The sequence below is a fragment of the Anomaloglossus baeobatrachus genome, chromosome 10, assembly GCF_048569485.1.
Source record: "Anomaloglossus baeobatrachus isolate aAnoBae1 chromosome 10, aAnoBae1.hap1, whole genome shotgun sequence".
Taxonomy (NCBI): Eukaryota; Metazoa; Chordata; class Amphibia; order Anura; family Aromobatidae; genus Anomaloglossus; species Anomaloglossus baeobatrachus.
Window position 1 is genome coordinate 82368767 of NC_134362.1, and position 23142 is coordinate 82391908.

Below are 23142 nucleotides of genomic sequence, written 5' to 3' on the forward strand. Positions count from 1 at the left end.
TACATCAATCACCAAGGGGGGACACGCAGTCGGCAAGCCTTCCAGGAAGTCCGGCGGATTCTGATGTGGGTGGATGCCACGGCCTCCACCATATCCGCAGTTCACATCCCCGGCGTAGAAAACTGGGAGGCAGACTTCCTCAGTCGCCAGGGCATGGACGCAGGGGAATGGTCCCTTCACCCGGACGTGTTTCAGGAAATCTGGCGCCGCTGGGGAAGGCCGGACGTCGACCTAATGGCGTCCCGGCACAACAACAAGGTCCCAACCTTCATGGCACGGTCTCGCGATCAAAGAGCGCTGGCGGCAGACGCCCTAGCGCAAGATTGGTCGCAGTTCCGGCTCCCTTATGTGTTTCCACCTCTGGCACCCTTGCCCAGAGTGCTACGCAAGATCAGATCCGATTGCAGCCGCGTCATACTCGTCGCCCCAGACTGGCCGAGGAGGGCGTGGTATCCGGATCTGTGGCAGCTCACGGTCGGCCAACCGTGGGCACTACCAGACCGACCAGACTTACTGTCCCAAGGGCCGTTTTTCCATCGGAATTCTGCGGCCCTGAACCTGACTGTGTGGCCATTGAGTCCTGGATCCTAGCGTCTTCAGGATTATTCCACGGGGTCGTTGCCACCATGAGACAGGCTAGGAAGCCCACGTCCGCTAAGAACCACAGAACGTGGAGGATATTCTTATCCTGGTGCTCTGCTCAGGGAGTGTCTCCCTGGCCATTTGCATTGCCTACCTTTCTTTCTTTCCTGCTATCTGGGTTAGAAAAAGGTTTGGCGCTCGGCTCCCTTAAAGGTCAGGTATCGGCGCTATCCGTCTTTTTTCAGAGGCGTTTGGCACGCCGTCCTATGGTGCGCACGTTCCTACAGGGGGTTTGCCATATCGTTCCCCCGTGCAAGCGGCCGTTAGATCCATGGGATCTGAACAGGGTACTAGTTGCCCTCCAGAAGCCGCCCTTCGAGCCTCTGAGGGAGGTTTCACTTTCTAGACTATCCCAGAACGTGGCTTTTCTGGTAGCGATCACATCTCTTCGGAGAGTGTCTGAGCTGGCAGCGCTGTCATCCAAGACTCCCTTCCTGGTCTTCCACCAGGACAAGGTAGTGCTGCGCCCCATTCAGGAGTTTCTCCCGAAGGTGGTATCCTCTTTTCATCTTAATCAGGATATCTCCTTGCCTTCGTTTTGTCCTCATGCAGTTCATCGGTATGAGAAGGATTTACATTTGTTAGATCTGGTGAGAGCACTCAGAATCTACATTTCCCGCACGGCGCCCTTGCGCCGTTCGGATGCATTTTTTGTCCTTGTCGCTGGTCAGCGCAAAGGGTCGCAGGCTTCTAAGGCCGCCCTGGCTCGATGGATCAAGGAACCAATTCTTGAAGCCTACCGTTCTGCTGGGCTTCCGGTTCCATCAGGGCTGAAGGCCCATTCAACCAGAGCCGTGGGTGCTTCCTGGGCATTACGTCACCAGGCTACGGCTCAACAGGTGTGCCAGGCAGCTACCTGGTCGAGTCTGCACACTTTCACCAAACATTATCAGGTGCATACCTATGCTTCGGCGGACGCCAGCCTAGGTAGAAGAGTCCTGCAGGCGGCAGTTGCCTCCCCGTAGGGGAGGGCTGTCTTCGCAGCTCTAACATGAGGTATTTCTTTACCCACCCAGGGACAGCTTTTGGACGTCCCAATCGTCTGGGTCTCCCAATGGAGCGACGAAGAAGAAGGGAATTTTGTTACTTACCGTAAATTCCTTTTCTTCTAGCTCCTATTGGGAGACCCAGCACCCGCCCTGTTGTCCTTCGGGATTTTTTGGGTTGTTTCGGGTACACATGTTGCTCATGTTGAACGGTTTTTCAGTTCTCCGATGTTACTCGGAGTGAATTTGTTTAAACCAGTTATTGGCTTTCCTCCTTCTTGCTTTTGCACTAAAACTGGTGAGCCAGTGATCCCACTGGGGGTGTATAGCCAGAAGGGGAGGGGCCTTACACTTTTTAGTGTAATGCTTTGTGTGGCCTCCGGAGGCAGTAGCTATACACCCAATCGTCTGGGTCTTCCAATAGGAGCTAGAAGAAAAGGAATTTACGGTAAGTAACAAAATTCCCTTCTTTTTTTTTGTAATTAAAACAAACTTTTGACAATAAAAAATGAGGCTTCCTTCAAAGTATATAAATCTATTTGAATTCATATATAAGCATTGAGGTACTCCGAAGTGCAGGAAAATCCACATAATATAGATATTAAACTTCCATGTCGGAACTTAAAAGCTTTTACATAGTATGACAACTGAGCACATATATAGAAGGGCAATATGTGTGCATATACATGGGGATATACATGAGTAAATATGTTTGTAAAAAAATTCCGGTGTGCACCATTTGTTGAGTGTTGAGGGTCCGTTTTTTTCTTAAGAAAATGGCACTTTCTAGTGCGCACATAGCCCAAACCTTAATGAAAAAGTTCAAGCAAAAATTGAAAAAAATGGTTAATTTTTTTACCTTCTTTCTTAAATTATTTTAACCCTTGTTTGGTACTAGAGGGTCAATGTGACCCCCATGCAGATTGGTACAATTAGTGTTTTTTTCCATAGTACCAGACAACGGTTAACTATACAGTTCCAAACAAATATAAAATTCAATAAAAGTTGAAGGATTCAGTAGAGCTAAATATATGGCGTTTTGTACACTTATAGCATTTTTTCCCATTTTTATTTTTTTAATTGAAAAATCTACAAAAATATAATACAAGTAAGAGAAAACTCAATTTTCTAAATGTGTCTTTCTTTCTGTGTGCTTTCTTTTTTTTAATAAAATAGGGAAGAGATGAAATCCCTGCAGGAAACATTCACAAAACAACTTAATGAGGCATCTGAAAAGGCTGAGAAGCAGCAGGCCACTGTAAGTGTTTGTATCATGTGACCCTCCAATTACTTTTTCCCAACTATTTTTTCTTTTTCCTGTTTGTGAGCTGGATGTTTGGTTCCCGAGTCTTTGTTAGGTGTTATAGTGAAGTAGAAAGGGTTTGAAGTGACATAAAAGCATATTTATGTTCTAATGTTCTGGCTTTGTGTGTAAAAACGGAAAACTGCAGGGTAATGGGGAATCTAACATTTATAGAAAGCCTTAGATATTTAGGGTAATAAAAGTTCCTCTTCTCATTACCAACAAATGTTTTTTAAGCATCTATCTCCTTTACAAGATTGCTTTTAGCATGGCTATCCATATAGTCAACTTTACGCCTGTTAAGTAAATTCTAAAGGAGATGTATTCCCCCTTAAATTCAAGCTTTTGTGGTACAAATTTCATAATTGTCATTTTGTGTATGCAAATCATGCAAACAATAAATTATCTGTTCTATATTATTGTAGATTTTTGTAGTTTATGCCTATCATTGTTTTATATGATACAGCCAAAGGGGATCTCCCATTCCAAACAATATTTTCTAGCAATTCATATGTCATGAACTTTATTAAAATTCATACATTATGGTTAAGTTAGTGCTGGCCCCATTAGTAGCCATATATTGGCTGAATAGCTTCAGCACTCAAGGATATATACACTTCACTACTCCCCCTGAGAAAGGCTAAAACAAGACGAAATGCGCGTCGGGCTGAAGGCAGGCGAGCTCCATGGACCCTATCTCTGGGTATTCCATATCTTTCTCCAATGCTTCATTCCATTAATCTCCACTGCACCATTCTTATTTGAGCACTATACACTTTACTTTTATTTCTGCTATTGGAGCCTTCATTATGGAAAAGCACTGCACTTTATTTCTCTAAAATATTATCATTTTTTGCTATTTATGGATTTGGCATTACACCCTATTTATGGATATTTATATTTAATTTACCTATAGTGGTCCCGCTGGTATTTACCTCCTCGTCTTTTGTCTTTGAGACATAACCCTGTCCTTTTAAGCATTTCATTGTTCCCATTATTTATACTGAAAAATACCATGATATTCATATATTTAAATATTTTTCCTAATAAAATACATATTTTTAACATTTTATTATATGGTGTTTTGACTCTTGTGGGAAATTTCATGCCTTATATTTGCCCATGGGAGCCTTTTTGAAATTTTCATAATTTTTTTTTTGAGCACCTTACAAGGGAATCTTTATGATTATATACATACAAGAAGGGTTGAAATAAATGTGACTTTTATTTTCTGCATAAACAGTGCATCTCAACCAGAGCAAAAACTAACATTTCAGCTATGCAGCCTTTCTAAAGGTTTTGCGTTTCTGCATATTGAGGGCTAATGGGATGAGTCTGTGGGATCAGACTGTATTTTTCTCTTAACTGGAAGTGAAAAATTATTTTGTGATCACTAATACCTAAGTAACCGGCAAATTCATAGGATTCTGTTCCCCAATTTTTATTACAGTAGTTGAAGTGCCCCGTAGTAATGACTTCTCCCTGATTTGCTGCCTTATCTATTTGCTTTATGAGGATATTTTCTGCAGCTTTCAATATATTTGGAGACTTATAACTAACCCCTATCAGTATTTTATTATTTTTTCCTTCCAATTATTTCTGCTCACAGGGACTCTACATTTTCATTAATCTCAAATATACAGGGTGGGCCATAAGTATGGCTACACCCTGGGTGGGCCATAAGTATGAATACACTCTGGGTAGGCCAAAAGTATGGATACACCCTGGGTGGGCCATAAGTATGGATACACCCTGATAAAAAAAAAAGTAAAGTTGAATTCAAAATGGCGGCTTTTCAGATGGCCGTCATGGACAAATGTTTTGCCCGACCCATGTCCTAATATGCCACAAATGGTAAGGTGATATCAGCAACCACTTCCATTATATCAGGGTGTATCCATACTTATGGCCCACCCAGGGTGTATCCATACTTATGACCCACCCTGTATTATCACACAGAATGGAGTTTAGGCAAGATTTTACATAATGGCAAACTACTTACCCTTGCTGATTTGTAGTCTTTCCTGCACAGACTATAACCTTATACATTAACAGCCCAGTCATAGCTGTGATCTTCCATGTCTCCTACTTTCTGTATTAAATGTTATATCCCCTCTCCCCATGCTAAAACCACTTTGATTTGTTATGACCAGGTCACTATCTTCACCTCCGGTACAGCTATTGCCTTTCCTCCAATATTTAGTTTAAACACTCCTCTAAGCTTCTTGCCCATCTTTCCCCTAGCACACGGTGTGTGCCCATCTCAAGTACTGAGCCTGTAGAAGTCAGAAACTCTGAAACACTTTCTAATTTAGAGGGCACATGTACAGACAATATCAGATATTACAGAGTAGCAAACAAGAGATGGGATGGTCCTGCTCGCAAGAGATAAAAATCTATAAGGAAGTAGGGGGACAAGAAAAGATAACAACTAGAGTTAATAGAACCAATCCTAAGAAAGTTGACATTGACTCGAATTTCTGAAAATTTGCAGGTCCTAGTGAACTAGAATAACTTGTGACTAAGTTTGCATAAATCAGAAATTATACATTGCCATTTACGCATTGTAAAAGATTGAATTGGTTTCAGCAGTTTCCGTGCTTTTCCTTAATGCCTTGCAGTTATTATATTACATGGAACAGCACAGCATATAAGATGTAATTATAATAACCTCTATAAAAGCCTAAACAGGGATGTTAGCCATTTCAGGGTGACTTTAGGCTAGTGAGACAGAGTTGAAGCTCAGCAACAGAAACACGAAGACAATTGGACTACTTGCAATTTGCTGTATATTCATTTGGGGCTCATCAAATTTGTATGAAATATTCAAATTTCAAATAGTTCAATTATCTATATTAAAAAGTGATTGAGGAATATGATCCTGTCATCTTTATAATGAATATGGTCATTCATTTAAAGTTGTATGAACTGGTCTACCGCCAGCATCTCTCTATTTCAGGGTACAAAGCGCTAATGAGTGCAAGGAGTGAATGGGAAGAGATGGCAGAAAGGAGGGCTGGCATCACCACCCAGTGAACCCGGGCAACTGTCGAGACTCTGGCCAAACAGGGGGGCCTACTCGCCATCGGGGACACCAGCCATGCCCCTTGCTGGACATTGTCCCCAGAATTTATTTGTGTATGTGTAGCACCCAGTGGGCAGGGGGAATCAAGCACAGGGCCTCGTGCCTGAGTTACTCGTCACTGGGCAGGTGTGGTGGTCTGGGATGTTGCAGTGGCCTGCCCGGCTTTGTGCCCTGAGGTGTACACCAATAAGGAGGGAGGATGATGGGGATTGTAGTAGGAAGATTGTCATTACACCATCTGTGGTACGCGGCCAAGGATTAGCCACCGATGCTGTCGCTGTCCTCCGGGGTGGATGGTAATAGCAGCCGAAGATGGTGTTGCTTCCCAAAGGCGGAGCGGACCCTGGGAAGGATGATGAGGGGAGTAGTGATGGCAATTGCCTTTGGCACCGATGCACCGGCGCCGGTAATAAGAGTCCAAATCAGATGCTGCGGTTCCAGGTGTCTTTACCCACTCTTTGTGCTGCTCGCCCGGGTAGTACTGGTCACTCGCTGTGATGTGCCCCGTCGACCTCGGATAAGTTAGAAGCAGTCACTGGTGTTTGAAAGTAGAAAGTCCTTTGTCAGAGTTGCCCTTCCAGCCATGAGGAACCTGGGCTGAGTGCTCCACTCCAAGCCCCAGGCCCCGTGAAGAGAAGACAAATAAGAGGTGAGGGTGTCGTGTCTCATAATTGGTGTCCTGGGTAGACTGACTGAAGATTGTGTGAGTGTGCTCCTAGTTCTACCCCAAGTGGAACCTGCCAACCAGGTGGATGGCTTCAGTGACCGGGGAAGTCCCATGCCTCGTGATGGCAATCCCCCTGCCTACCCTGAGCCAACGCCCCCTGTGAGAAGGCTCCTAAGCTATATGTAAAGTGTGAATGTGGAACACCGGTGATTAACCCCCTCCTTACCCGAGGCGAATATCGCACTTTAAATAAAGTGCAATACTCTGTGGCGACTGGAGCCTCAGGGGTGCCACATATGCACCCCAGGGTAACTGTCTTCCTTGTGCAGTGTCTCCCTTCATGCCCTGTACAATGAGTGCAGCTTCTGGAGTCAGATTTTTGTTGGCTTATGAATAATAATATGCTGGCAGGAGTGCGTTATTACTATCTCCAGCATAGACGAGTATATGTCACCTACAGATGGCACTGATTCCTGCATCACTCAGTATAATGACACAGATCTGCTGCTGACAGCACATTGGGGAAGAGAGCACATGTGGGGTGACCCAGAGCACAGGGAGGGAGACAGCAAACAGGTGGAAGACAGCACACAGGTGGAGACACAGCATATGAGGGAGACAGCGCACAGGAAGGAGACAGAGCACAGGGGGGAGACAGCTTACAGGGAGGAGACAGAACACAGGGGAAGAAACAGTGCATGAAGGAGACAGGGGGTCGACAATGTACAGAGGAGACACCACACAGTGGGGACCAGTGAGACACATTCGCCTGGGGCCCATGAAAATTTGAAACAGATCCTGATAGAAAGGACCAGAATCTGAGATAAATATATGAGGAGAATTGGGAACGGTTAGATTAGTGAAGTGATGTCTTGGGCCAACCTAGATAAATGTATTTTTAGGGCAAGCTTAAAACTTTGTATACCTGAAGTAAGCCAAATTGTACTGGATAGCAAACTACAGAGAAATATTGCAGCATGAGAAAAGTCTTGGAGACAGGAGTGCATGTTTCGGATCATGGAGTATGCTTGTCAGAGATCATTAGCACAATGGAGGGAATTGGTAGAGTGGTAGATGAAATGACAATAAGGTAGGAGAGAGTGTGTCAGTGCAGAATTGTGGACAACATTGTGAGTTAGTGTGATGCGTTTATCATATATTCTGTAGAGGAGGGGCAACCAGTTTAAAGATTTGCAATTGATATGCTGGTAATTTATATGCAAGAGATAATTCAGCATGTAAGCATTGTGTAGATTTTTTTTCTGGACCTACTATTGTCGCGGGCGGAGGAGGGGATGCTGCGCTCACCCACTGCTCGGGTCCGGCTGCTGCGGCTGCCGCTCGGTGGTGGCTCAAGCGGTGGGCCGGATCCCGGGGACTCGAGCGGCGTTCCTTGCCCGTCAGTGAAAGGGGGGGTGGTTTGGGTTTAGGGATATTGTCCGTGATGCCACCCACGGTTGTGGTGACATTGGTGACACCACCACTGCTCTGGACGGGGATCCCGGGAGCGATGACAGGGAGCAGCTTGGATGTTGGTTCTTCCCTCCGTGGGTAGGGGGGTTGGTTGTCCCGGGGCTCGGTGAGGGAGGTAGGGATCGATGACAGGCGGGTTACGGGGCCTGGTGAGGTGCAGGGTCGCGGGGGCAGCGCTGTGCCGCATGGCACGGTGGTACTCACTCAGCCAATGATGAATGCAAAGTCTCCGGTAAAACAAACGGCTGGATGGACGGGTCCCACAGACGGCTGTGGTGTTTCTCCTCCCGGCAGGTTGATGGTGACTGCCTTTCCCTGCACCTGTGTTGTGTTATGGTTCCAATGGCTTCCCACCGGTAACCCGCTCCCCAGCTTGGATGGAGGCTGAGGGAGCCCCTTTTGCCCGCAGGCTCTGGCCCTGGGAACTATAGCCTTGGCGGTGACTGTATTCCCACTACGGTTTGAGCGGTTGCCTTCAATCGGGTCTTGACTGCTGGGAAACCCCGGAGGTTTCCTTCGCTAACGAAATTGACAAATTTAACGGCGACTCCTAGCCTTGTCGGGGTCCGTAATCCCTGCCGGATGGTGCTGGCTTCTCTTTACTAGAGTTGAGCGCGGTTCGTGGTTCGAGGTTCCGCAGTTCGCGGCTCGAGTGATTTTGGGGGCTGTTCTAGATAGAACTAGAACTCGAGCTTTTTGCTAAAGCTCGATAGTTCTAGATACGTTCGAGAACGGTTCTAGCAGCAAAAAGACCAGCTAATTCCTAGCTGGCTTTCCGCTGTAATAGTGTAAGTCACTCTGTGACTCACATTATTATGAAATTTCAGTGTATAGTGTGCGGGAACAGCGCATTCAGATCACTGCTGTATGGATAATGGCGATCGCCATTTTTTTTTTTTTTTTCCTTGTCTTCCTTCCCTAAGCGCACGTGTGTAGTGGGGCAGGCCAGCATATCAGCCAATCCCAGACACACACACAGGTAAGTGGACTTTTAGCCAGAGAAGCAACGGCATGTGTGATAGGATGTCCATGTCACATGTCCCTGCATTATAAAAACGGACATTTTCCTCCAGCATGCCATTATCTGCCTTCTGCGTCCTTGGTGTCAGTCACCGCTGGCGCAGCGCCTAGCTCCAATACCGCTGTGTACGCTCTATACACAGCGCTGTACAGCATAGGGATAGCACTTTCTATCAGTCCTTTTAAGGGCTAATACCGCCAGGGTCAGAGCCATAGGTGACAGGTCCGTGAAAACAGAGTTTAACAGCTACACAAGATGACAGCGTCTGTGTAGCTAAGGTCAGGGATTTCCTCACTGCATTTCCCCATTAGGAGGGATAGAAAGGCAGGCTTCCTTTCCTCTACCCAGAGACCCACAACCCTGGCACTGTACCCTCCTGCCCTTTGCACACTCAAACTCATTGTTACTAAGCCATTATACTTGCAAACACTGAGTGAACTTAGTTGCATCCTAAACGTGGCTGTTGGACTTCTGTATCGTACCACAAGTGCAAAGATATTTGCAGCACGTCTGCCTGCATTGCACACTCAAACTCATTGTTACTAAGCCAATATACTAGCAAACACTGAGTGAACTTAGTGGCATCCTAAACGTGGCGGTTGGACTTCTGTATCGTCCCATAAGTGCAAAGATATTTGCAGCACCTCTGCCTGCATTGCACACTCAAACTCATTGTTACTAAGCCATTATACTAGCAAACACTGAGTGAACTTAGTGGCATCCTAAATGTGGCTGTTGGACTTCTGTATTGTCCCACAAGTGCAAAGATATTTGCAGCACCTCTGCCTGCATTGCACACTCAAACTCATTGTTACTAAGCCATTATACTAGCAAACACTGAGTGATCTTAGTGGCATCCTAAACGTGGCTGTTGGACTTCTATATTATCCCACAAGTGCAAAGATATTTGCAGCACCTCTGCCTGCATTGCACACTCAAACTCATTGTTACTAAGCTATTATACTAGCAAACACTGAGTGAACTTAGTGGCATCCTAAATGTGGCTGTTGGACTTCTGTATTGTCCCACAAGTGCAAAGATATTTGCAGCACCTCTGCCTGCATTGCACACTCAAACTCATTGTTACTAAGCCATTATACTAGCAAACACTGAGTGATCTTAGTGGCATCCTAAACGTGGCTGTTGGACATCTGTATTATCCCACAAGTGCAAAGATATTTGCAGCACCTCTGCCTGCATTGCACACTCAAACTCATTGTTACTAAGCCATTATACTAGCAAACACTGAGTGAACTTAGTGGCATCCTAAACGTGGCTGTTGGACTTCTCTATTGTCCCACAAGTGCAAAGATATTTGCAGCACCCCTGCCTGCATTGCTCACTCAAACTCATTGTTGCTAAGTTATTATACTAGCAAACACTGAGTGAACTTAGTGGCATCCTAAACGTGGCTGTTGGACTTCTGTATTGTCCCACAAGTGCAAAGATATTTGCAGCACCTCTGCCTACATTGCACACTCAAACTCATTGTTACTAAGCCATTATACTAGCAAACACTGAGTGAACTTAGTGGCATCCTAAATGTGGCTGTTGGACTTCTGTATTGTCCCACAAGTGCAAAGATATTTGCAGCACCTCTCCCTGCATTGCACACTCAATCTCATTGATACTAAGCCATTATACTTGCAAACACTGAGTGAACTAAGTGGCATCCTAAACGTGGCTGTTGGACTTCTGTATTGTCCCACAAGTGCAAAGATATTTGCAGCACCTCTGCCTGCATTGCACACTCAAACTCATTGTTACTAAGCCTTTATACTAGCAAACACTGAGTGAATTTAATGGCATCCTAAACATGGCTGTTGGACTTCTGTATTGTCCCACAAGTGCAAAGATATTTGCAGCACCTCTGCCTGCATTGCAAACTCAAACTCATTGTTACTAAGCCATTATACTAGCAAACACTGAGTGAACTTAGTGGCATCCTAAACGTGGCTGTTGGACTTCTGTATTGTCCCACAAGTGCAAAGATATTTGCAGCACCTCTGCCTGCATTGCACACTCAAACTCATTGTTACTAAGCCATTATACTAGCAAACACTGAGTGAACTTAGTGGCATCCTAAACGTGGCTGTTGGACTTCTGTATCATCCCACAAGTGCAAAGATATTTGCAGCACGTCTGCCTGCTTTGCACACTCAAACTCATTGTTACTAAGCCATTATACTAGCAAACACTGAGTGAACTTAGTGGCATCCTAAACGTGGCTGTTGGACTTCTGTATCATCCCACAAGTGCAAAGATATTTGCAGCACGTCTGCCTGCTTTGCACACTCAAACTCATTGTTACTAAGCCATTATACTAGCAAACACTGCTGCCAGTTTAAGGGCCGTAGTTGCATTATCAGTGATAATTATTGTTGTTTATTCTGCTGATAATAAAGATAGACCACAGCTGCAATCTACACCACCTCTCAATTTTTACTACCACATTTTAAGTGCACAATCTTGTCGCAATCAAAATGAGTGCCAAAATGACAGATGCTGGTGGAAAGGGTAAGAGGCGTGTTGGAAAAGGAAAAAAAGGGTTTGTCCGTGGGGAAGGTGGCAAAGCTCCATTAACATCTGCTGAAGATAGACCATCTTCCAGCAAAAGTAAGATCTCTACTACTTACCGTGGACAATCCGATGTGCTCCCTTTTTTACGGACACGGACAACTGGACCAAAGGTAGATGATGGCCAGAAAAGGAAAATGCTTGAATGGATCTCAAGTGGTCCAACAAGTGCCCTCTCCGCCACCTCAACTACCGCATCCAAAAAACACCAGTCCTCTGAGTTGTCATCCCAATCAAACTTGCTTTCTCCCAGCTCTGAAGTCTCCATCCGCCCTGGACAGTATGGTGGAACTGAGATGGATGAGTCAGCAGAGCTGTTCAGTCACACTATAGCCTGGGAATCAGAGGTCTGCTCCCAAGCTACAGTGAGTACAGACCAGGAAATGGTCTGAAGTGATGCCCAGAACCTTTGTGACTCTGATTCAGGCCTTGAGGACCAAGTTTCTGAGCATAATGTTGACCCTTTTTCACCAACTGTAACACCTGTTGTTATAGACAATGAGGAACATACTGATGAAGATGAGACGCAGATACCCGATTGGGATGACAACTTAAATATTCGGTCAGGGCAAGAAGAGGCTCGGTCTGAGGGGGAGGGGAGTGCAAACACAACAATTGATGATGAAGTTCTAGATCCCACCTACTGTCAACCCACAGTCAGGCACTCGAGGAGGTCAACAGAGGTGGTGGAGGAGGATGCAACTGATGACGAAGTTACCTTGCGCCTTCCTGGACAGAGTCGGAGTACTGGTAGCACGTCTACAACTGCATCCTCAGCCACCACTCTGCCTCTGAGCACTAGTCGGGGTGGATCAACAGGTCGCATGGCCTCTAAGCCTTGCCTAGCCTGGTCCTTTTTGACATAGCAAAAGATCACCCAAATTATGTGATCTGTAAAATTTGTCATGATTCTGTTAGTAGAGGTCAAAACCTCAGCAGTTTGACAACTTCTTCCATGAATCATCACATGAATAAATATCATATGTCCCGGTGGGAAGCTCACCGTGCTGCAATGCGGCCTAGCGGAGGGAACCATCCACCGCCTTCCCCTTCTAGTGCATCTGCGCGCTCTTCATCTTCTAGGACTGTGGGGACAGCTTTCACACCTGGTTTTCCACGCACAACTTCCACCACTGTAACCGCAACAGGCAGTTTGCTTGGTAGGTCGTCAGTTGGTTTGGAAGGGGAAACAAGTGAGTGTGTACAGCTCTCTCAGACATCGATAGCACCAACGTTGGATGAAGGCAACATCATGTCTACGCCTGCACTTTCCTCAGAAAGCTGCATTTTTCCAGGGACACCCTACTCAACACCGTCTACACACAGCAGCCAGATCTCTGTCCCTCAGATGTGGACAAATAAAAGGCCATTTCCTGCGACCCATGACAAAGCTAAGAGGTTGACTTTATCCCTCTGTAAGCTCTTAGCTACCGAAATGCTGCCTTTCCGCCTGGTGGACACACAGGATTTTAGAGACCTTATGTCTGTCGCTGTGCCCCAGTACCAGATGCCCAGTCGCCACTACTTCTCTAAGAAAGGTGTGCCCGCGCTACACCAGCATGTCGCACACAACATCACCGCTTCCTTGAGAAACTCTGTGTGTCAACGGGTGAATTTCACCACCGATACTTGGACCAGTAAGCATGGACAGGGACGTTACATGTCGCTGACTGGGCACTGGGTAACTATGGTGATAGATGGTGAAGGGTCTGCTGCACAAGTCTTGCCGTCCCCACGACTTGTGTGTCAATCCTCTGTCTGTCCAAGTTCCGCCACTGCTTCTGCCTCCTCTACCTCATCTGGGTCCTCCACTTCCGCCCCAAGCCTGCCTGGTCAGGCCACCAGCATTCTCACTGCGCAGAAGGAATCACGCACCCCTCATTACTATGCTGGCAGCAGAGCGCAATGGCATCAGGCGGTCTTTAGCTTGACATGTCTTGGGAATAAGAGTCACACAGCTGAGGAGTTGTATTCAGCTCTGCGGTCCGAGTTTAATAAATGGTTGTCTCCACTCAACCTGCAGCCTGGTAAGGCCGTGTGCGACAATGCTGCAAACCTGGGTGCGGCCCTTCGCCTGGGCAAGGTAACACACGTGCCTTGTATGGCTCACGTGTTGAACCTTGTTGTCCAGCAATTTTTTAACACACTATCCCGGCCTAGATGGCCTTCTGACCAGGGCACGAAAACTGTCTGCTCACTTCTGCCGTTCAACCGCCGCAGCTGAGCGACTTGCATCGCTCCAGAAGTCTTTCGGCCTGCCGGTTCATCGCCTGAAATGCGATGTGGCGACACGCAAGAATTTGAATCTGCACATGTTACAGCGACTTTGGCAGCAACGCCGAGCCCTGGTGCAATATGTCATGACGTATAGCCTGGGCCAACGAGATGCAGAGGTGGGGCAGATCACCCTGATGGAGTGGTCTCAGATCAAGGACCTATGCACCCTTCTGCACAGTTTCGACATGGCGAAGAATATGTTTAGCGCTGACAATGTCATTATCAGCATGACAATTCCAGTCATTTACATGCTGGAGCACAAGCTAAACACTATTCGGAGTCAATGGGTGGGACAACAGGCAGGGGAGGAACTACAGGAGGCTTCATATGCGCAAGGGACAACAACATCACCAAGGTCCAGACGTTCATCATCACCAACACGGCAGGCATGGGACCATGGGGGACAGGGATCAACAAGGGCGCATGGTAGCAGGCGAAATGTTGAGGAAGGTGCAGGAGAACATGAAGAAATGGATGACGAACTGTCCATGGACATGGAAGACTCAGCGGATGAGGGAGACCTTGGTCAAATTTCAGTTGAAAGAGGTTGGGGGGAGATGTCAGAGGAAGAAAGAACGGTTAGCACCTCTATGCCACAAACACAGCGTGGACTTGGTCCGCATGGCTGCGCAAGACACATGAGCGCCTTCTTGCTGCACTACCTCCAACATGACCCTCGTATTGTCAAAATTAGAAGTGATGATGACTACTGGCTTGCCACACTATTAGATTCCCGGTACAAGTCCAAATTTTGTGACATAATTCCAGCCATAGAAAGGGACGCACGTATGCAAGAGTATCAGCAGAAGCTGTTACTCGATCTTAGCTCGGCTTTTCCACCAAACAACCATGCAGGTGCAGGAAGTGAATCTCCCAGTTGTAACTTGACAAACATGGGACGGTTTCGTCATCTTCAACAGTCTACCAGTACCAGTAGCACCGTATCTGGTACTGGTAACAGCAATTTTATGGAATCTTTTCATAATTTTTTTAGACCGTCCTTTGCAAGGCCACCAGAGACAACAAGTCTGACACATAGTCAACGGCTGGAGAGGATGATACAGGAGTATCTCCAAATGAACATTGATGCCATGACTTTGCAAATGGAGCCTTGCTCATTTTGGGCTTCAAATCTTGAAAAATGGCCAGAGCTCTCCAGTTACGCCTTGGAGATTTTGTCGTGTCCAGCTGCCAGCGTTGTCTCTGAACGTGTCTTCAGTGCTGCTGGGTGTGTGCTGACAGATAAGCGCACGCGTCTGTCCAGTGACAATGTGGACAGACTAACGTTCATCAAAATGAACAAGTCATGGATCCACAAGGAATTTACTACCCCTGTGTCATCCTGGGGAGAGTAAATGCTTGTGGATTTGGAATGTGCTTGATGCAAATTAAAACATCCTGTTTGCAACTAGGGCACAAGTGCTGCCACTGATGGGGTGTCTGTGTGGCCCAATTTTTTAAAAAAAGGGAGAGTCCGCTTGGAGTAACCCTTGCTTACATTGTTTTTAACACGGTGTTACTCACTCAGCCAATGATGAATGCAAAGTTTCCGGTAAAACAAACAGCTGGATGGACGGGTCCCACAGATGGCTGTGGTGTTTCTCCTCTCGGCAGGTTGATGGTGACTGCCTTTCCCTGCACCTGTGTTGTCTTACGGTTCCAATGGCTTCCCACCGGTAACCCGCTCCCCAGCTTGGATGGAGGCTGAGGGAGCCCCTTTTGCCCGCAGGCTCTGGCCCTGGGAACTGTAACCTTGGCGGTGACTGTGTTTCCCTCTACGGTTTGAGCGGTTGCCTTCAATCGGGTCTTGACTGCTGGGAAACCCCGGAGGTTCCCTTCGCTAACGGATTTGACAAATATAACGGCGACTCCTAGCCTTGTCGGGGTCCGTAAGCCCTGCCGGATGGTGCTGGCTTCGCTTTACTCTCCGATCCGGTACCGCCGGGCCACCACCCATCCACGGTCCATACGGTTTGCTCCAATTAGCCTCTTCTGCAGACGGTCACCACCGTCTGCCAACCTTGCTGTTCCGTCCGGGCCACACACCCGGACCGCCTTCAGACTGCTCCTCTACCACTTTACTTCCTCTCACTTCCACTTCAAACTCTATCTGATCTCAACTAAACTAACTCCTTTTCCCTCCTCCAGGACTGTGCACTCCTTGGTGGGCGGGACCAACCGCCTGGCCCACCCCCTGGTGTGGACATCAGCCCCTGGAGGAAGGCAACAAGGATTTTGTGTTTGGCTTCAGTGTGCCTAACCGGGGTGTGGGGTGTGTTGGTGTAGTTCTGTGATGACCTGGCTTGTCCAGGGCGCCACACTATATTTTTCATTTTATAATTTACACTGGATTAGAAGACACACTCCAAATTTAGAGGAGGAAAAAAGGAAAAAATGATTTTTAATTTTAAAATGAGGGTCCATCTTATAATCCTAGTTATAATCCTGGTGTGTCTTCTATTAGATCACCAAACGGGAGCTGCGGTGGTGGAGCGGCTCAGGAGGTTCACAGTAGGCAGGGTTGATGATGCTGTGGGCTCAGAGGAAGGAGTTTTATGGCTCAGGAGGGTCTCAGGAGGCTGGGTCGGTGATGCTGTGGGGTCAGAGGAAGGGGTGTCATGGCTCAGGAGGGTCACAGGAGGCGATGGTGCAGGCTTGGAGGAAGGAGTCTCATGGCTCAGGATGGTCAGTGGACGGATGATTGGCGATGCTGCAGGCTTGCATGAAGGGGGTGTCTCTGCAGTGGAGCAGATATGGAGGTTCAGTGGACGGAGGGTCAGCGAAGCTGCAGGCTCGGCGATGTCACGGTGGTGGATGCCATTGATCTGTCAGTTTTCTGCTAGCTCCATTTAACCACCGTCAGTTGACATGATGGACTTCAAGAAAATGGCCATGGAGGTGTTGCATGTGTAAATTAGTCCCAGTGGTCATATTCTTGAAGTCCATTTTGTCACTTGCCGGCAGTTTAATGGAACCTGCAGCCCACAGATCGCCAGCAGATCAATGGCACCCACTGCCGCGACACCCCCGAGCCCACAGTATCACCGACTCTCTGTCCACTAACCCTCCTGAGCCGCTTCACTGCAATGATAACCCCTCCAGTTTTTGGGGTCAAAAAAGTGTGTCTTCTAATCCAAAAAATGCAATATTTTATAAATTCCAATGATTTAAAGTACATGTTTCAATCTGAAAAACTTTTACATTTGGGTTTAAAATTAATGTATTTTCCTAATTTCAAAAGCTTCCTTTTTATCACTGTAGAGCAAATATCAAATTTGCTAAATTGACTAATTATTTCTTCATTTTTTTCCAGATAAATTTTCTAAAAACTGAAATGGAACGTAAAAGTAAAATGATCAGAGATCTACAAAATGAGGTATAGTAAATAATCTATTTATACTTTAATTGCTATAATTGTGATTTCACGTTATCTACTCATCTCTAACATAAAGCAAAAATGTGATATCATTATTGCCTCAGTGAAGTTGAGAATGGATTAAACAGTTTAGATTTTTTGGCATACACGACAAGTTTATAGCATAGACATCTACCTAATGCTGAGATTTGAGTACGGGATTTTTTTTTAGAATTATATTACTGAATTTTTTTTGAACTTTATGCCTTTTAGTTTAACATAATTGTGAGAATTCATAGCCTCATGTTAAGCAACATTCTGGCTCAGTAATTTGCGCTATTGCATTCCAGCACTGGGGTCGTAGAATGAAAACAAACTAAAATTGCTTTAATACCTGTATTTCCCACAGTGTTACTGAACATATAATGGTCAATTTCATGAGATCCAAGTGCTATAGCTGTAAAATGCAGAAAAAGGTGAAATTATCTGAAAACGGCTTAAGGACAACATCTGCATGAAATGTGAAATGTTCTTCTCTGATACATCAAAATTGATATAAATTGGTCCTAGTGTTTTAAAACAGGGATTTTGGTCCCCATTAGAGAAGGACTCATTTTAGTGATGAGAAGCTGTGTTCTGCCCTGCAGAATATATTGGTGCAAAAAACAAGAAGAAAATAATAAATGCAATTTTGCTATGTTTTTTTAAGTACCTCCAGTCAGTCTTGGACTGGGGTGCCTAGAACCTAAAGGCAGAAGCAGATCTAGGTACTCCAGCACCTGGGAACAAAATTCAGTTTGATGCCGCCAGCTATATATCATTCAAGCATTTAGAATATTTGTCAGGTGACTACATATAGGCTATTTACACACTTACAGTCATGTGCCAACTAGTTGCACTTTAATTTTCTCTGAATATTTAGTGAATACCTACACCCAATATTTCATTGAGAGAAGAAGAATCAAAAGCTAGCCACTATTTGACCTTATCACATATGAGTGGTCATGTAATAACCGCTGGTACTGACAAGAAGAGCCAAATCCTGACAGTGAGTATTTTACACACTGGTAGAAGTTTGCATGCTACAGTGCCTAATGTTATAATTAAACAAGTTGTCCAGGTTTGTGATGAAAGTCTGCAGTCACTATGTGTGACAGCAGACTTCTGAATCCTGACAGCACATGCCCTGCATGCTGTCAGGATTCTCCCTTTCTGGTGGCTAGTATGTGATTTACATAGTTCTGGCCACATTCTGACATGCCTTACCTCGGTCAGCACAAATGAATTGCGTGAGACAGAGCATGTCAAATTGGCACATGATTGCATGCATATAAATCACATACATGCGGTTACATGACCTCCTGCTATCACCACCAGCACCAGAAACTTCTTACAGTGTGCACTGCATGCACTGTGACGATTTAGAATACTGCAGTCACATAGAGTTTTTGCAGATTTTCATCACAAATCTGGACATCCCCTTTAATGCTCCTAACAGCAATACAAATGTAGTAACATCATGTCAGACGGCACATCACTCTATTAACATTGTCACGTATTACTTAATCTTACAAATGAGGTTTGCAGTCCAAATAGTGGCATTTTGCACAGACATGGATATTTTTTAACCTAGATAGTGGCATTTAAGTTAGGTTCCCGGATTACAGAGATATACCTTGCCATTGGTTTCCGGGCTTACATGCATTGGCTAATACATAAACTAAATATCTCTCTTTTGCAATAATGCAGTACCATATTTTCCCTTATATATTTTGGCTTTTCAGTGTGCAGCTGTATGCATTTTATAGTTACATAATCTTACAAGTTATGGATTGTTACGTTTGTAACAGACACAATAATAGTAAAGAACTACATCACTAGAGGCCCCATCAGGAAAGAAACAAATCACCAGAGCCACCATCAGTACATGAATACATCACCAAAACCACAAGTGGCACATGAATGAATTAATCACCAGAACCATCAGCTGTACAGGAATACATCACAGAACCACTATTGGTACAGAAATAGATCATCTGAACCACCGTCAGCACAGACGTACAATATCTGAATCACTATCAGTACAGAAATATATCACTAGAACCACCATTAGTGCATAACTACATCACCAGAACCACCAGGGATACAGAATTACATCATCTGAACCACCATCAGTACAGAACTACATCACCAAAATAACCATCAGTACAGAAAAAAATAGCTATTATCATCATCAGTACAGTAATACATCACCATCATCAGTAAATTAATACAGTAAAGTAATATCCCACAAAAACCAATTGCAGTACAGGAATACCGCAACAAGCCTAGTATAGCAATCCACTGTAATGTCAGGTCAGCCCAAGATACAATTGTATCACATTAACATATAAATTCTAGTATGTCCTTAACAATGGTAAGAAGATGCTGGGAGTTGTTATTATCAGCCATCATGAGACTTCGGACCATACAGTAATGAAAGTACTGATGAGGCATAGTCAGTATCACAAAAAAAACAATTTCATCTAGGTAAATTGTAGGTAAAATCTTCTCTGATTGGAGTTATTCCTTTTTTTCTTCCTCATCTTGTCAAGATGCCATGATGATGTTTTACATATACAGCTTGTCTATGCAGACTTTTTTAATATTATGCTTTGTTTATATAGCCCCATAATTTTCCGACATGAATTACAGACATCATTATCACTGTCCCTATTGGTGCTCACAATCTAAATTCCCTACAAGTATGATTATCTTTAACAATGATATTTATTGGCTTTAGCAAATAACAAAACACAATTTAGCAATATAATTATCCTGAATCTAAAGTTGGAAAGTCAGAAGGAAAGAAAGGGAAGGAAGGGACAGTATACATTTTTAGTGGAGTGTAAATTTCAGTTGGTTAGCTAGATTTGGTAAAGGAAGAAGTGGAAAGAAAAGGGAAAGGCAGGAGAGGGGAAATATTTCATACCTACTAAACTGGTCAAATGGCCAATAACGTTTATAAAGAGAACAATTACTGTATAATTAGCTTGAGTGATTATAAGATGCATGAAAGAATATCAACTGGTTAAGAGGAAAAATTTGCAAATATAGAATTTGAGAGCCTGTATATTTAGGTCAAAGAAGTCACAATTTTCTTATTCCAAAAAGACCAATTTTTTCATATTTTAAAATATTACGTTTATTAAGAGCATAATTATGCTCATAAATGTTGTTTGATGCTATGCTTTCAAATATGTTTTCCATTGTAGGGGTTTCTTTGCATTTCCAATATATAGCTATCGTGTAATTAGTAGTGGTTAGAATATACGAAAGAATATTCTGATGTTTTTTTAAAAGTTTATTTATCCCCATATAAAGTATTGCTAAGGTAAGTGGGATATGGTTTCAAAAAACATTTTGAATAAGAGATTCAACTTTTCCCAAAAGATTTTTTTATATTATTATAATCCCAGAAATATGTTTTAGGTGTCCATTGAGGCCACAATCTCTGCAACAGAAGGCAGAGTGAGATGGAGAAATTTGGCACATTCTTGAGGGGTGAAGTACCATCTTATTAGAAAAGTATAGACCTATAAGAAGAAAAGAGAGTCCAAAAACTACCTCAGTGAAAAAATATATAATTTTATTAATGAATCATTCATAAAAACACCAAAAACATATACTGAGACAACAAGTGCTGGTGAGGATACAAAAATGAAAGAGAAAATACCCAAATGCTGACAAAGGACAAAGCACAAAAAATAGAGAGGTGGGAATGAGGTGCCTATGCAGGTTTAGCAGCAATGTTTACAATAATTGGGGGGTATCTGATCCACACAAAAGTTCTCAAGTACAATAGCAGCAAAAACTGAAGCAGCACATATATAGGGCTATCAATAATCCCCCATCATAAAGTGTACATGCAAGGTAAACAGCCGCTTAACAAAAATATGACACATACCCATAATACCTCCTAGTCAGCTGTGGTGTATCTCCAAGGACCCCAATGCGCGTTTCGCATGGGCTTCTTCCACTTTTTTGTGGCTCAGATATCCTCCAATTATTGTAAACATTGCTGCTAAACGTGCATAGGCACTTTATTCCCACCTCTCTATTTTTTGTGCTTTGTCCTTTGTCAGCATTTGGGTGTTTTCTCTTTCTCTTTTGTATCCTCACCAGTACTTGTTGTCTCAGAATATATGTTTTTGGTGTTTTTATGATTGATTCATTAATAAAATTATATATTTCTCAATGAGGTAGTTTTTGGACTCTCTTTTCTTCTCATAGGTTTTTATACTTGTTGGGTTTGTACCAGATATTTATACTTTATTGTCCATATGTGGGTTATTGGTGGTCTAGCTGAGGCCATCATTTATTTCCCCCCCCTATTCATGTTCAGATGTTTTTGACTGATTAGTAATTTGTAGTTTATTTTACGTAGAGTAGCACAGATGTTTGACTTATAGGAGATTTTTAGGGCTTTTTCCCAGTCTTCCACTAAAACGTTTCTTTTGAAATCTTTCTCCCAGTTGTTAATATTTTTAGATTTGATTAGATCCAAATCATTATTCAAATATTTATTATAGGTTTCTGGTACTCCAGATACAAAAATTGTGGGTCTTCCTGAGAAGAGTAGAGATCAATTTCAGAAAATAATTTTTCTTATTAAATTTAGTGAGCTATCTTTTAAATTCAAGACATTCGACAAAGTAGATATCATCTAATTTAAATTCCTCCTGAAGGAGATTAAAGGGAGAAAGATTCTTATCTTCATCTAAAAATAAGTCTCAAGCAAGTTTGATACCATTTTTCTTCCAAGTTTTTACAATTAAATGAGATATGATTATTTCCAAGACTTCAATAGGAATATCCTTTTTGAAGCCAATAGGGGTGGTTTTTGTTATTTGAACAGATATGTCCAGGCATAAATTGAAGCAACCATAGTTGGTGACTTTGGAGGAGGAAGACTCATCCAATAAGTTGGCTAAGATTAGTTTTTAAAGGAATATTCCTGTTAAATGATTTTTCTAGATGTGACCACCTCTAATTGGCAAAGTAATCCAATGGTAGTTTTGTTTTATCATAGATGTAAGATAGTATCTGGAAATATTTGGCACTCTCAGGCCTCCATTTCATTTCTTCTTTTTTTTAATTGTTTTACTAGCAAATCTAGATAGAAGTGGAATTACTCTGAATATATACAAGTTTGGTAAATACAAACATCTTATAAGCTAGAATTCGTCCCAACCATGAAAGTTCATGTTTTGATATATTGAAGAGGTCTTTTTTTGTATAAACGTCAGAGTGTTTTCCCAGTTTACCTGTAGTAATTTTTTTGGGTCTTTGGTAGCTAAAATGTGGGATCTTGTTAGACTTATTTTGCAGTATGAGACATTGGCGAACCCTTCTTTTTCCTTCAAAATGTCTGTTAAGGAAGAAAGTGGATTAGTCATCGAGAGAATAAAGTCATCTTCAAAGAGGCTAATTTTGTAATTTCTGACTTGAGTTGGTACACCTACAATAATACTATTGTTCCTAAATATTTCCGTAAATAGTTCCATAATTAAGGCAAAGGGAAGGGGCAATAGTGGGCATCCTTGCCTTTGTACAATTTGAAATTCTGAACCTATTAGATACATTTTTGTTGGAGAAAACTCCAACTGATCGGTTGTTGTTCAATGCCAATCTTCCTTTTCAAACTGTACCATTAAAGCCAAAATGCTCCAAGGTTCTGGCAGAAGCTCCCAATGAATTATATCAAAGGTCTTCTT

The 23142-nt window shown here is 43.7% G+C and overlaps 1 protein-coding gene across 2 annotated transcripts in view; it reads left to right on the forward strand.

Moving 5' to 3' along the window:
- The window catches only part of LUZP2 (leucine zipper protein 2), a 1194427-nt gene that overhangs the window by 500678 nt on the left and 670607 nt on the right, over positions 1-23142 (forward strand). For both annotated transcript variants that reach the window (XM_075325480.1, XM_075325479.1), the window contains exons 4-5: positions 2805-2886; positions 17345-17407. In XM_075325480.1, coding sequence (XP_075181595.1) covers positions 2805-2886; positions 17345-17407 — 145 coding nt within the window. The remainder of the gene's footprint in view (positions 1-2804; positions 2887-17344; positions 17408-23142) is intronic.